The following is a 15656-nucleotide window of genomic DNA, read 5'->3' on the forward strand; positions in this document are numbered from 1 at the left end:
TGCCCTCTGGGTTTCATTCCACACCCAGAGTGTCTGAAAGACCGGAAGCAACCCCGGCTTTGGCCCCTCACCCCTTGGCCCCTTCCCCTTGAGCACTATAGTGCTGGGGGCGGGGCTCCAGGACCTCTCCAGACCCACCCCTGCCAGGCCGGGGTTTATTCCCTTGAGTGAGAAATGCCTGCGCCTCAGGTCGCTGTGGATTTCCGCGGGGCCTGTGAGCACAGTGAGGAGTTTTGGACTCTGCGCTTGCCTTCCTTCCCCTGGGCCTGCAGGGAACCGTGTCCCCTTCCCGCCAGTCTTCAGGTGAAGGCCTGGGATCTGCCTCTGGAACCGGGAGTCTACTCACAAAGGGGCAGGAAGTGTACACAGTGGGGTGCCGCAGGCACAGCAGGGGTGCTGCTGCAGGTAAGGGGCAGCCACCTCTCCTGGCTCTCTGTTCCCAGCCCTGCTGCTCAGGGCGGCTGCTTGTGCTCCTGCAAGGTCTGGGGCCTGACATCCAGCAGGTGCTCAGACCTTGTTGGATGAAGGTAACTGAGCCCTGCTCTTATTTGCCAATGTTTAGTCCTGGAGGAGGAGCCCGGATGCAGCTGGGTTGCTGTCCTTGGCTGTAGGACAAGCCAGGACCGGGCAGGGGGTGACAGTGGGCATGGGCTCACCGTGTGGAAGGACAGCCTGCTAGGAGCAGGGAGTCCTCCATCTCTGGAGGAGAACAAGGGGATCTTGAGGACCAGCTGTGGGAGGGTTGTGCACCTGGGGGGAACCGGCAGGCAGATGGAAAAGGGGGTCTTCTGGGCAAACCCAGGTCCCAGAGTGTGAGGCTCCGTGGATGGAGGGGAGACGATGGCTTCCGCGGGTGGGAGGGGATGGAACTTTAGATTTTCACTGGTTGACCTTGGAAAGAGGACAAATGACCCAAGCAACCTGGAGTCTCTGATCTCATCTCAAAAAGACATTGGTTTGTGGAAAGCTGCGTGGCCAGAGCTCATTCCTGTGCCTCTCCAGTCATCTGATAGAAGTTCATGCGAGGACTCCCCAGGGCTCCCGTCCCAGCTCTCTCCAACTTGAAAATGAGAAGCCTTCCCTGGCTCACACCTCGTTCACATTCCTAGCCATACTCCAATCACCAGCTCCAAAGAACTTAAAAGGAAGGAAATTTGCGTTTCCCCACTGGAGAGAACCCCCCTGGGCAGCTCGGTCCATCCCAACACCGGGCTGGGAGAGGAAGCTGGCCAGTGGTCAGATCTGGCACCAGCTACAGCCAGGAGCAGGGTGAGAAGTCTGATGGCTGTCGTGCACCTACTGTGCACCAGGCTCAGGGTTCAGTGTCCCACAGACCCTCGCAACTCCGCAGCCCTCGCTGGTGAGCACTGCTCCATCCACTGCATTCAGGGAAGTTAGCAAATGCGCCCAGATCCAGGTAGAAGCCGGGGTGAGACCCTGACCTACAGCTGACTGATCTCTCTTTCCACACACCTCAAAAGATAGATGAAAAGGAACTGCAGAATAGAGGAGCTGCAGAATCAAGTTCAGTTCATCTCCATGAACCTGAGCTTCTGAGGTCTTGCCCTGTGCCAGGAGATGGGAGCAAAGATCTGCTGCCGTCAGGGAAGGAGAGGCCGGTCCAGGACAGCCCCTGCCCTTGAGGTGCACGGTGCTGGATGCAGGGATGGCTGCCAGGTCAGGAACTTCACTGCCATTGAATGGATGGGGAAACTGAGGCACAGAGGGATGGAGTCCCACAGGAGTGCTATCATTTCCACCCCTGCACTTCTGTGCATCCACAGGGGTGGTACATGCCTGGCTCAGGGGCTTGCACTGCTGGGAGGAGGTCACAGCAGCCAATCCTCTGTACCACTCATCCTCCGTGTAAGAGTTTAGGTCCCACCATCCACAGGTTTTGGTGTCAGATGCATTGGGGCTCAAGGTGTGGCCCCACTGCTTACAGACTGAGTGGCATTTGAACGCTGACGCCAGCCTCCTGAGCCTCTGTTTTCTCATCTGTAAATCTCTTAGCACTGGACAATACAGTGACAGGGGAACCTAGAGAAGATACCTGTAGCCACAGGTCCTTGGTACATGACAAGGCCCTGTCCTTCCCCCTCCCAGGGCACTGAACTGTGTTTTGAGTGGCTTAATCGATCTGTTCATTTCTTCAATGCACATTCGTTGAGCAGCTATTATATGCCAAAAGAGAGCTTCTCTGGGTCCTAATCTCAGCAATTAGTGCATGAGATTTGACATGATAGAAAGGTCCTCCTTTGTAGAGTTCATTGTCAATTTCATTGTCCAACTAAACCACTTTAAAGTGGAGCCCTCCTAAGCATGAAAAGCCTATGCCTTTTTTAGCACTTTGTAAATACTTCACTGTCTGGTTCCTTCTCCCTCTGCTCACATCAAAACCTCACAGCCCTCCTTGCGTAACCCTCCTGCCACTGCAAGAAGACACAAAATGGGAGTGACTATCTCTCCATCCATCCGTCCATCCACCATGCTTTGCTTTGGTTTGCGAAGCCTCTACCTGGAGGAAGGCTTCTCAGGTGCAGAGGTAGAAACTACCAGACAAGAGATCCCAAGCAATTGTCTGAAAGACCTCCCAGTGACCAGGGCTGCTGGCCGGAGCTTCCCCTCCTGTCTCCCTCGCCTCCTGCCCTCCTGTTGTGCACGACAGAGCCTGGAGAAGCAGAGGGCTTCCATGAGCTGAGTACACGCCTCGGTGTTAGGTGCACTTTGATCTCTTTCCTCCATTCAACATGTGCGTAGTAATCACCTACTGTATGCCAGGCACTGCTCTGGGAGCTGGGCTTCAGCTGTCAGCCAAGCGGGAGTCCCTGCCCTTCTGGAGCTCTTCCTCCCAGTGGGGACAGAGATACTGATCAAGGTGACATAAATGGACCATTTCAGGTCAGTGCTAAGAAGAAAAGACCATCAGGGCAGGGTGACGGTGGGAAGAGGGGATGCGGTTTGAGCTGCTGCAGCTGAGAGAGATGTTTTGGGGAAGATGTCGTTTTAGTGGGGATCCAGGCGAAGGAAGAGAGGGAGTGTGAGCCAGGCAGAGACCCTGGAGAGGAGCCAGCGAGGGCAAGGGTGCTGAGATGAGGGGCACCAGCCATCTGCCGTTCCTGCCCAGGTGTGGCCGCTGGACAGCCCGGCAACCCCCATTTGTTCTCTCCTGCATGGCTGGGATGGGAGCCTGCAGTCCCATTTCCTGATGCCGGCGTGGCAGATCCCAGTTAGAGCCACCCCCAGAGGCTGTGAGAGCCAGGACAAGGACAAAGAAGTCCTCTCCTGCTCCCAGCCAAAGTCCAGCACCTTCTGCAGTGGCTGCTCCTGCTCAGACTCCAGGACTGTGACTCTAGCATCACTAGCAGCAAAGACATCAGCCAAACATGACAGCAACTCCGGCACCTGCCCAGGCGCTGTGGGTGAGCATCATGCAGCGTCCATACGGAGAGCAACGCTGCCTGACTGCCCTGGCTGCCCCAGCCCCTCTGCCCTCCACGATCATTCTGCTGCTCTGAAAAATGAGTCCAGTTTCCCTGAGTGGACTACTGACTCAGGCCCTCATGTCTCTGCGCCCCGGTCTCCTCGTCCATAAAGTAAGAAGTCGGAAGTTGGAGCCTTGGCAGGGCAGGGAGTGGGTGGTCAGGCTTAAGGTAACGGATGCAGGTACCTAAAATCAAGCCTGGGAGGCTGCGTGTCAATGACTAGCAACCTTGATTCCACGCGTGACCTCAATTCCTTTGTTACGGAGCCCAACACAGTCACAGGTTCTGGGGGTCGGGAGGTGGGCTTCTCTTGGGGGGGGGCACAGGCCCTTACTCTGCCTTCCGCGTTGGCACAGAAACGGAACTCAGCCAGTGGCAGCCCTTTTAGAGCTGGGAGGCTGTTGAGCTCTCCTGATCCACTTCCTCTTTGTTTTTTGTTTGTTTCCTTATGGGAGTGAGATGGATGGATCTCAGTGTAGTTTTAATTTGCATTTCTGTAATTGTTAGAGATGTTGAACATTTTTGCATATATTTGCTGAGCAGCTATATTTCTTCATCTGTTTAGTTCCTTTGCCCATTTATTGATTGGGGTTTGTTTTTTTCTTTTGGTGTCCAATTCTTTGCATTCTTTGTGTGTATCCTGGAGATTAATGCTCTCTCTGAAGTGCAAGTGGCAAGGATTTTCTCCCCTTCTCTAGGCTCTTTCTTCACATTCTTGTTTCCTTTGCTGTGAAGAAGCTTTTTAGTTTGGTATCATCCCACCTGTTGATTCACTATCATCAAATACCTGAGGCAATCAGCTTATAAAGAGAAAAGGTCTATTATGGCTCATGGTTTTGGAGTTTCTAGTCTGTGACTAACTGATCCCATTACTCGGGCTTCTGGTGAGCTGCACATCAGGGTGGGAGAGTCTGTTGGAGCAGAACTGCTCACCTCATGAGCCAGGAAGCACAAGAGAGGAGAGGGCTGGGGTGCCACGGTCCCCTTTGAGGGCAAGGACCTAGGGACCTCCCACTAGGTGCATCTCCTAAGGACTCCTCCGTCCCTCAGTAGTGCTGTCCTGGGACCGAGGTCCACCACATGACTTTGGGGAGCATTCAAGGTCAAGTCAGAGCAGCCTTCCCCAGGAAGGTGGTTTCATTCCACCATTGAAGACCTCAGGAAAGAAGGCCCAACTCCCCGAGGGAGAGGAAATTCCGCCTCGGCCTTAGGACAGCGCTGCCCTGGGTCTCCAGCCTGCCAGCTGCCCGGCGAAGCTCAGCTGGTCAGCCTCACAGTCCATGAGCCACTTCCTGAAAATGCATCTTCCTCTGAGGGCGTCCTACTGGCCCTGTGTCCCCGGGGAGCCGTGACCCGCCCAGGGGCTGTCCTGGACCCAGCACCGAGCCCTCAGCTGAACGCAGTTTCTAGAGGAAGGTGGTGGCTCCCCGTGTTGTGGCCCGAGAATGTGCCTCAGCCTCCAGCTCCAGGAGTGGAGCTGACAAGGATGGCCCCCCCGGGTCCCAAGGCCGCACTCCCCAGGGCTTCTCTTGCGGTGGGTGGGCAGAGCAGGGAAACCAGGCAGCCTTGTTCTGGGGAGACACGGTGGCCCTGGGAGCAGCGGTGGCTCCAGGACTTCTTGGGGCCTCGCTGGACCCTCCTCATACGGTACGGCAGCCGGGGATGGGGGGTTCTTCTCCCCCACCTTCGTCCCTCCTTTCCCTTTGGGGTTGGACTCTCCCCGTTTTCTCACAAGGAAACTCACTCCAGTGACGTCCCCTCTCCTTTAATCACGGGTTCTGCCCTCTGGCTCGAATGTGTCCAGCTACCCACTTTCATATGAGGAGATTGAGTGGCCACGGGGACAGTATTAGGAGGGCAGGGCTCCAGCTGAGTTTCTCTGCTTAGGGCATGTGGGGGTGGGGCCTTGGGAGCTGAGGAGGGTTCGATGAGGTCACGAGGTCATGATATTTAGTGGCTTTACGAGGAGAAGAGAGCCCTGAGCTAGGCACGGCTCTGTCTCGCCATGTGATGTCTCTGCCACCTTGTGATGCAGTAAGAAGGCCTCTCAGACGCGGGCATCATGTTTATGGACTTCCCAGCTTCCAGAATGAGAAGAAGGAAATTTCTTTATAAATTTCCCCGTCTCTGGTATTCAGTTACAGCAACAGAAAATGGGTCTATTTCAGACAGTCTGTTTCTTGGGGGGACCAGGCTGACATATGTGGTGAACCAGACACTCAGCATTCCCTGCTCCTGTGGAGCTGTCATGAGCCTCAGCAAAGGGAACAGCTGGCCCACGGGAAGGACGAGCACTTGACACAGGGCAGCAATCACCCCGTCCTCTGTCCCTCAGTCGCCCTCTGTGACTACTGAGGCAGCCTCCAGTTACAGGATGGTGGGAGGGTCTTGCCCCCAGGCCCCAACCTCTCTGTGCTACTTTGAGGTCTTGGCTGGGTCCAGGTGCCTGAAGCAGCTTCAGAAGTCAATTCTTTCACTCTTTGGACAAGAACCTGCTTAATACATGATGATGCTTGTCAGTCCCTGCAACCGGGGCAGCTGTGGCATCATGCACACCACCCACTGGACGCTGTGTGCTTAGCCCACTTTGCCATGTGGCGATTATCCTATGACTGTGGCCCAGCATCCCCACGTCCACAGTGGGATTCCACCGAACTCTGGTCCCTGGAGAGAAGCACTTGTGTTGCTTCCATTCCACAGGCGAGACAGCCGACCTCCGACCTGGGCAGCCTGCCGGGGAGAGGGTTAGCACGGCTAGGGGCAGGGCAGGGAGGCTGGACCAGCTCCCGGGACTCCCAGGCGACCCTCCACGGTGGCACCCAGCTGGCCTTCCATGGAGCCTGGGAGCACTGCCGGCTGTGACGTTAGCAGGTACACAGCAGGCGAGAGAAGCAGTGCTCATCGGCCCAGCAGGATGTCTCCAGGGAAGGTACCGCCTGGGCTGAGAAGGTTCTCATAAGTGCCTGACACCCAGGGTGTCACACGACTGCAAGTGTACACGTCAGCTGGCTCCGGGTTTGGAAGCTGAGCAGCTGCTCAACACGCTAGAGGGAGAAGCAACCCGGGCTCCAGGGGCCTCTGAGAGGCAGAGAGAGGGGAAGGAAGGAGGAGCCAGTGACCCCCAGCCCCAACTCTTCCCTAAACACCTCAGGGGCTGGGGGTGCAGTTGCTATTGGAGTCGCTGGTCTCAGGTTGGGGTGATTGTGAGAGGAGGATGCCACAGAGCTGGTGCCCAGGAGGCAGAGGCAGCTTGGGGCTCAGGAAGGGGCAGGACCTCAGAGAAATCCAGGAGAGGGCACTGAACCTGTCTGTGCCCTAGATCAGATAGGCGGTTCCTCCCGGCTCTCCAGGGCGCGGAGACCCAGCGGCTCAGCAGCTACACCAGGTGCCCCAGCCCCAGGTGAGACAGGCTGCATCCCTGCCCCAGCGGCACCCACAGCCGTTCTCTAGGTCTGAAGAGCATCATGGTGGACGCTCGGGCTCCTGCTGTTTGGGATGCAGACACACTGGAGCCCTTGCAGGCCTGCCTTTGTGGGAGAAATGGGACGTTTGGAGGGTGCTGCCAGCCCCATTAGGCCCTTGCAGGTGCTGCAGGAAGGAGCACCTCTTCCGGGCAGAGAACCTTGCTCAGTCCCCTGCACCCAGCTGCTCTCCAGCCAGGAAAAAGGCAGCCAGCCCGGACGCACGTGGCCAGTCCAAGGGCAAACGAGAGGCCTCTCCAGCTAACCCATCTGGGCTCACACCTTAAGGACAAAAGCAGAGTGACCCCAGAGAGGACCCTGGTCTCCTTGGGGGAGAAGGTGACTTTGCTGGCAGACAGAGCCTGAGGGCTTGGAGGCAAACTGACCACGCCTCCCTCTGCCCAGCTCCCTCCCCAAGTTTAGGAAGTAGCGCCATCTGTTGAGCGAAAGGGAAAAGCATCCCTCTTCTCTGGTCACCTCCAGGTGGGTGCGGGTACGCCCAGGGGCTCCAGGTAAGAGCCTGGCAGTGGGGCCTGGGAAAAGTGGGTCACCATGGCCTCTGTCCTGGAGGCTTGTCTTGGCTGAGTGGGCACATTTGGCAGGCAAGTGACTGGGGAGGGGACAGGGCAGAGTTCGCCTCTGAGGTTATCCCTCGCCCAGCCTCCCGCCCTCCCCGCACCTGTGTCTGCATTTTGGTGATGGCGATTTATTTATGTTTATTTTCTCCCACTGGACGCTGTGTGCTTAGCCCACTTTGTCATGTTTTGATTATCCTATGACTGTTTGTAAGTAAGTGGATGAAGCCGGCATTGGGGGAGACTTTTTAGATTTAGGAAGACATTTACTGCTCTTTGATGCGGTAGATGCACATGGGGCCTTTTCAAATGCACGAACCACAACATTCTGGCAGAATGTTTCTGAGCCTGAAACCCAGTCGCCAGTGGATCAACCGTCTTTGACTGACGTATTTGTCTTGGTGTGTGGGGTCATTTTCAGGACACACACTGTAGTGGGACTCACTGGGCTGATATCAGGAGGACAGTAGAGCTGAATTCCTCTGGAGGCTTGAAGGAGGACCATGACCTTGACTTCCCAGCTCCAAGAGGCTGCCCGCTTTCCTTGGCTCATGGCCCCTCCATCTTCAAAGCAAAAAGCTCAGCATCTTCTCTCCTCTCTCTCCTTCCCTTCCTTTCTTTCTTGGGTTTCTGCTTCTAACCAACATCACGTCCGTCACTTTCCCTAACTCTCTGCTCCTGCTCCCATGTACAAGAAGGTGATTTCAGTGGGCTCATCCAGATAATCCCCGGTGACCTCCTATCTCAGAATCCTTATCACCCCTGCAAAGTCCCTCTGTCATCTGAGGTGACATGGTCACAAGCTGTGGAGATCAGGATATGAACATATTTGGGGCCATTGTCCCACTGGACATATGCGACAATATAAAGATAGAGACAAGGAAACAAGCTTAGGACACAGAGATGGGAGGGGACTGGAAGAATAAAAGCATCCTAGGGGATGAATCCACATACCACCCAGGTATAAGGGACAACAGTTGATTTGTCAGAGCTGAGCTGGGAGGGGGTGATTTCTCCACCCAACATTTAAAAAAGATTCTCTAGCCCCAGAGCAAAGGCTCCACACTCCTTTTAGCCATAGAATCCCTCTCTTCAAGTGCAAGGTGAGGCAGAATCCCAAAGGCCAGTGCGTACAACCGTCTCCCCGTGCTTGGCGGTTCTGTAAGGCTACAGAGCCACCCCTGGGCCCTTCACGTGAGGAGGCTGCAGTCATGATGTCTCCCTTCCTACAAAGCAGCACCAGGCTGGAGAGGGTTGGAGGCAGCAGGAGGGCTGGGGCTCCGCAGGGTGCCACCTCCTGCTCTGTTCCTGGGACCTCCCCATTCCTCAGTCCTCAGAAACCCCAGAAACTCCCACCCCCATCAACAGCCGCCCCTTTTCTGCATCTCCTTCCTGTAATTTGTTTTCACTTTTAATTGACGCGCAGTAATTGTACATCTTTATGGGGTGCAGTGTGTTATTCACTACATGACAGAAGGTGGAACAGGAATAAAAATGGGACCTACTTTCTCTGTTGTGAGGATTTAATGAGCTAATACAGGGAAAGTGCTGAGAGTCAAGTAGCTCTCAGCACCTGAGAGCCATGGATGAGTGTGTCTGTCCACCGTGGCACATCACCCTCCCACCTGGACGGCAGGGGTGCCATCTCGTGTCCCTGTCTTTGTACTTGCTTGACAGAATGCCCCGCATGGTAAATATCTACTGTTTGCTAAAGCAGAATTGGTATTATTATTAGTGGAAATGTACATTTCAAGATTCTGTTTCAACCTGACGCTGATATTTTTTGCTCCTTATATAAAGCACACTCATCATGTCCATCCTGTTTCATAGCTGCACTCCCCCTCTACTGTGTTGTGAAAGAACCCTCTAAAGCCTTCCTCACTCTGGCACCTCCAGGCACTGCCCGTCCCTCTGTGCTAGAGGAAGCTTTTCCAAGGGCCATCCCTGGGGAGCCAGGGGTGGGCGGCCCTCCCAGGGCAGGGGACTGCATTTCTGATGGGAGGAATGCTTTCTCCCTACTGCTTCCTGGAACTGGGTCCCCCGGGCTCTGTTTCAGCCGCCTCCTTTTCACTCCAGAGCCTCCAGCCATCGGAAGCCCCACTTTGGCGTGGTTTTCCTCCCCACTGGCTGCAGGGGGTCACTCAGAGCGCCCACTAGCTCCCTTTCCCAGTGTGCCTCTGTGTCTGCCGGGGCAGGGAGGAAAGCCCCCTGGGCGCCTGTCCTTCTTCTGACTGTGAATCAGGGCAGAGTGTTAACCAGGGTCCCTGAGGCTTCTGGAGCCAGGGGCTTAAGGCCCAAGTCCATCTCCAAGCTGCAGGCGAGAGCCGGCGTACATGGGCACTGGGCATTTGTTTCCAACAAAGGCCTCTGTGAGCCTCTATAAGCCCAAACCAGAGTCTTGGTGACCCTAGTTTAAGCCTTTGTTTCCTCAACAGCAAAATGAAAGTAACGGCAATGTCCTCTTGACTTGAAGGAAATGTTGTAGATAAGAAAGTAGATCTGAAGATCTGGACCATAAGCTGCTTGATAAATATAAATATTGTTTATATAAATACAAGCAATTGTTAATGTTTCATTTTATGACCGGTCAATTTAAAAACATGTAGGTAGTTTAAATTTGGGGGTGGGTACCAGGGATCGAACCCAGGGGTGCTTTACCTCTGAGCTCATCCCTGTCCCTTTTTATTTTTTATCTTGAGGCAGAGTCTCACTAAGTTGCTTAGGGTCTCTCTGGCAATTTAAGTTTTAAAAGATGTTGCACAATTATGTGTATAATACTCAGAATTTTCCCTGGGCATAGGCAGTAGTGAGATTTAGATTGGAGGAGAGACTACGGGTAAAAACCAGGCAAGGTCCTCAGGAGTGAGACAGCAGTTAACACCCTGAACCTCCTGTGTACCACGTAACTCAGTCCTCACAACAGCCCCTGAAGGAGGCTGATGGCATTTCCTGTCAGAGACCAGGGTTTGCAGGCTCAGACAGGTGGGTGAATTGCTCAAGGTCAGAGGCCGAGCTGGGGTACACAGGCTGCCTGATTGCTCCAAGTCCTCATGTTTCATTATAGCACTGTCAGCAGGTCTTGTTTTATAAACCAAAAGAATAAGAATTTGGTCATCCATTCTGCATTGGCCATCTCCGGGCAAAAAGATTTTCCCCAGGTCTCTGCAGCATGTCTCTGTCATGCTCTGAACCTGGTCCAGCACTCTGCCTCTTAGGGGTCTCAGGAAGTGACCTGAGCCCACTCCCCATCCTCATCTCAAGCCTCATTATCCTCTCCTATAAAAATTTTCCTCCCTCACAGGACCACCGGGGACACCCCAGGGTCACTGGACAGGAGCACTCAGGCCCGTGCACTTACTCTGAGCTCGCTCTTCTCCTTCCCTTCAGTGCAAAGACAAGGGGCGCTGCCACACACCCAAGCCACTGGGAAAGGCCACTTGCTCCACCTCTGGGGGTGGATGCCATCAGGAGGTGGCTGTAAAGCAGGGGACCTGGTCTTATCCTGTCTGAGCTGGCTTTTCCAGACTCCCTAGGTGACTCCCTGTGCCCCTCTGCCCTCCACAGCAGGAAGATATCCTCTTTGCCCAGCACGGTGCCTGCAGAGAAGATTCACGTGGTGCCCTCCCGTGCCCAGCTTGGGCCTGCTCCGTGTGCAAGCAGAGCTGTGTGACGAGGGGAAGTGGCCCTACCTTTCATGGCTCTGGCCTCGTCATGCTTCTCCAAGAGCAGGTAGCTAGGGCTCTCGGGGAGGAAGGGCAGGCTCACCAGCTGGATGAAAGCGGGGACCATGATCACACCAAACAGGTACGGCCAGGTGCTCTCCTGCGGGGAGAAGATGCTGCTGAAGGGTGCCCTTTGGTCATTGTGCTGGGCACTGGGCCACTGGACTGAGCAGCTCTGACTCTGCCAAGGGCCTCCCAACCCATCATGGTCCCATGAATAGAGGCCAGGGCAGGGGACTGAGCCAGGGAGGCACCTGCCTGCACACAGGGCATTTTAGCACATGCCAGTCCTGAGCCCTCTGTGGACAGCAACCTGACGGCAGCCTTGAGAGCCTCAGGTGGCCAGGCACTGGAGCAGCGCTGGCCGACTCCCTCACCACAGGTACCCAGGTGGGCCTGAGCGCCCGGGGGCCCGCCTCTCTCCAGCAGGGCCACCTCGCAGGTGCCTGGGTGTGGATCAGTGGATGCCTCCTGAGAGTCCTGCGCCCAGCAGGTGAACCGAGGCAGCGCTGGCACCTCCCCTACGACCCCTCTGCAGCCGCTGTATCGACCATCACAGGTGGGGACGCAAGAAGGGCAGCTGGGCACACCCCGGCCTGGAAGCCAGGATGGAGGCCCTGGGGGCTCAGGCTGCCCTCAGGCAGGGGACTTCCCCCTCTTCCGGCTCTGAGAGCAACAGGCCCCTGCCACAGGCACTGCTCATGGGAACCTGGTGGCTTTGGCAGTGCTTGCCCAGGCCACTGTGCCCATCGAGGCTGCTCCCTTCCCGATCCACAGTTCTCCTCGCCCAGCGTCACAGTAAGCCCTCTCTGTGCCACTGAAAGAGGACAGCGACGGCAGGAGGAAGAGAGAGCGGGCAGTGGGGCGGAGTGCTAACCAGCAGGGACTTCATCTGGGGGTGATGGAAATGTGTTAGAATTAGGTCAAGCTGATGGCCGCGCAACTCTGTGAGTATTCTAAAATCCGCTGAATCATCGATTGTAAAAGGGTGAATTTTATGATATGCAAATTATCTCAATTTAAAAGTTTGAAACCATGGGAGAAAGAAGCAGGACATAGAGTCACCCTCTGTTAGTGGATTGGAAACACTGAAAACACTGTGGTCATTATTCCCTACAGGAGACGGAGTCACACCGTTTACACAGCTTCTGTGTGCTATTGGCGACTGTAAGTAACTGAGAGGGCACTTGAAGCATAAGGGAGGGTGAGCAGAGGTCACATGCAAGTGGGACACATTTACGCAGGGGCTGCAGCTCTGGCAGATCTTGGTTCCCGTGGGAACCCAGGAGCCACCCCACGTGCACAGGAGGGATGACCGTTTGCTGTGTTGTTGGCAGTGACTTTGTTTCTCTCCGAGTTTGGCTGCTTTCTCAGGAAGGGCAAAGGCAGAAGCAGGGCAGAAAAGGCAAGGAAGGCCACCTGAGGAAGCTCTGGCTGGTGCCAGGCCGGGTGCAAGGGCTGCTGTCATTGTCTCTGACAGTCAACCTCGCAGCAGTCTGGAGGGGACGGCTCTGCAGCTGCACTCTGGGGTTGCACAAGGGAAACACCCATGCTGGGGCCTCCGGCCAGTGCCACACAGGTGGGAGTCAAGCCCCCATATCATCAGAACAGAGGGCCACGTCCCAGGGACAGTTTCTTTTGGAGTGTCCCTGGGTGAGGGGCAGAGAGGAGATGGAACAGCCTGGGCAGCATCAGCGTGTGCACACACAGCGGCAGGACCACCAGGTGGGAAGGGTCAGGGGATGCTGGAGACATGGGGGCTGAGGCCAGAGCCTCTGGTGCAAGCCAAGTCATGGGCCTTTGCTGTCACTAAGAGGGGACCAGCTGGATGAGAGTCTGGGGCTACTTTCTTGACCTTGTTCCTAAGCTCCTGTGGTTCTCAGAACAAAGCAGCACCAAAGGGTTCACCTTGGCTTCCAGCTGAAAGAGAATCTCATGCAGATGGTAGTGGACAGAGCCAGTCCCGCCCCTCTACAGGACATTCCATGGGAACTCACCGGCACTGTTCAAGCTCAGCTCCCATAGCTCAAGCCCTTACCAAACAGGGCCCACCACAGCGAGGCAAGGCACAGCCTGTGTCAACCATCTGTGAAGGAGAGGATGTGGGCAACCTGCGCTCCCTGGAGAGGGTGGCTTTCTACTCCTCTGAACACTCTTCCCTTCCACAGGAGCTGGTCCCACAAGGAGGCAGCACCTGTCCATGAATGCCCATGGAGCCCTCACCATCCCCCAACTAGCCTCCAGGGAAGGACCCTGTGGCCACAGCTTCACAGAGCCCTGGAGGCTGCGTGTGGGTAGCCTTGTTTGCATCAACCTGCCACTGGCCCTGAAGGGTCAGTCTGCCGCCATGGACACACCTGAGCCTAGAGAGTGCCATCCAGTTCCCAAGATGCCCCCATTCACTGCAGTCAATGTGCTATTCTAGACTCACTGTCTTGGGTGTGTGCTGTGACAAGGATCCCAAGACCATGGGACTGATTTTAGGACTGTCTTCCCACCTCCTTGAATTAGAAGGAAGGGCAAAATGAGCATCGCAGGAGTGACCCCACCAGCCAGCCCCCGGTGGGTGTCAGTGCCACTAGGGAGAAGGCCTGGATGCCCTTCACCCAGCGCTGACCATCACTAGGTCCCTTGGGGCTGCTGGGGGTCTGCCCTGCCTTCTGTCGGCTTCCCCCCTTCCTCCATCAGGTCCTGCAGAACTGCTGATGCCGAGCCTGGCACCCTCCCTTCCGGGCACCATCGCACATGCCCTGGGATTCTGAGCACCCTCGGATTGGAATGCTCTTTAGGTGTGCAGCTTGATTTTCAAAGTGATAAAAAAACATCAATCACTTGTACGTGACATCATTCATTCCATCTGTGGACATTCCCAGAAAGGACCGGAAGGTCTGAGACAGCAAAACAGTAGTAGGGGGCACCTTGGCACAGGCCCGTGGCACTGACTCCCCTGCTCTCAATGCACCCGCCTTCCACAGAGCTGTGGTCCCGCATATCCCAGCCTGGTGGGGGCCTGGCAAGCAGGGGTGGCCCCTGGGTATAGTCACCCTCAACTGTGATACCTTAAAGGCTGGGAGGACAAAGAAGGTAAGGAGACTGCAAACCCAGGGTGATTTTCTGGCCTGGCTTCTTGCCGCGGGCCCCTCCTGGGCTTTCCTCCTCCCAGGACACATAGTCCAAGTGAGCCAGTACATGGGGTAAGCACAGGGCCCAGCCAGCATGGTGTGGCCTGTGTCCAGGGCTCTGAGAAGGAGAGAATACACCACATCGTGAAGAGAAACTACTGGAACAAAGCCCCTGCTCTTTACCCTGACATACCAGGGACTGCGGGTGGTGGCCAGGCAGCCTCAGCTCCTGCCTGGGGCTCCTTCACATCCTGTGTCCAGCTTGCTCCAAGAGCTCCTGTTCCCTGAGACCACTGGGCCTTGGGAGGTGCTGCTCACTCCATCAGGGAGACCTCTGACTTCTCCCGCCTCCCTGGCCATCTCCTGCTTTCTCTTTTAAACCAGCTGCAACAGTACCTGCTGTGCAGGGGTCACCCTGTATTCACAGACACAGAGTGTCCCTCCCCCATGCTTCCTGGGCACATACCTCTCTGAAGCCCTTTAAATATGGCGCTGGGTAAATGTTTCCCTCAAGCCTGCTTCATGCACTGGGTCAGCTCATCAAGAAGCTGGTCATGTGGGAGATCAACGGCCATCAGTGAGTGCAGGATTGATTATACGCCCTAGCTTTTGCAGAGAGAGGTCTACGCCTGCTGAGGAGCTCAAGATTTGTTCCTTCTAGGTAGACCAAACTGTGAGGGTTTTGGTGACACATTGTAGGATCTGTGAAGCCCAAGATTCCCTGGTTTTGTTTTTTTGATGAGTGGGTGTGAGAGCTGGAGTTGGGTAATGGCCACAGCTATTCAAGTGGAAAACAATGTTTATCTGAAGCAAAGCATTGCAAAGTGGAAGGTTTAAGATTGTGCACATTCCCAGAAAGACACATTTGTGTTGCTCCTGTAGGTCAAGAAGAGTATCTCTGCAAGTAAGGAGCAGGGAGCCAGAGAGCCCAGACCAGCTCTTCCTCCTGCCTTTGCTGAACAAGCCCATCACCCACCTCCCAGCTTCACTCAGATCCATACAAATGTGCAGCCCCCAGGAACCACTTCCTGAGAATTCCTCAGCACCTTGGTTGAGAATCCACTGATGGACATGTTTGGTTGAATTTTTCTGCTCTTTTTGTTGATCTATTTTCTGGACATTGTACTGATTACTAGAGTTTAACAGTAAGTCTTAAAACAGGTGATACGAGACCTTTGATTGTGTTCTTTCTTTTCAAAATGGCCTTGGCTATTCCAGGACCTTTAATTTCCATGTGAATTTTAGAATCAGCTTATCAATTTAAATTTTTTTTAAAAGCTTGCTGGATTTT

At 55.1% G+C, this 15656-nt stretch overlaps 1 protein-coding gene across 3 annotated transcripts in view; it reads right to left on the reverse strand.

The window, feature by feature from the left end:
- The window catches only part of SLC2A9 (solute carrier family 2 member 9), a 143714-nt gene that overhangs the window by 49854 nt on the left and 78204 nt on the right, over window positions 1-15656 (reverse strand). For all 3 annotated transcript variants that reach the window (XM_081303941.1, XM_081303940.1, XM_081303939.1), the window contains one exon: window positions 11211-11343. In XM_081303941.1, the coding sequence (XP_081160067.1) occupies window positions 11211-11343 (133 nt within the window). The remainder of the gene's footprint in view (window positions 1-11210; window positions 11344-15656) is intronic.

The sequence above is a fragment of the Spermophilus citellus genome (genome assembly GCF_964194105.1).
Source record: "Spermophilus citellus genome assembly, chromosome: 8".
NCBI lineage: Eukaryota > Metazoa > Chordata > Mammalia > Rodentia > Sciuridae > Spermophilus > Spermophilus citellus.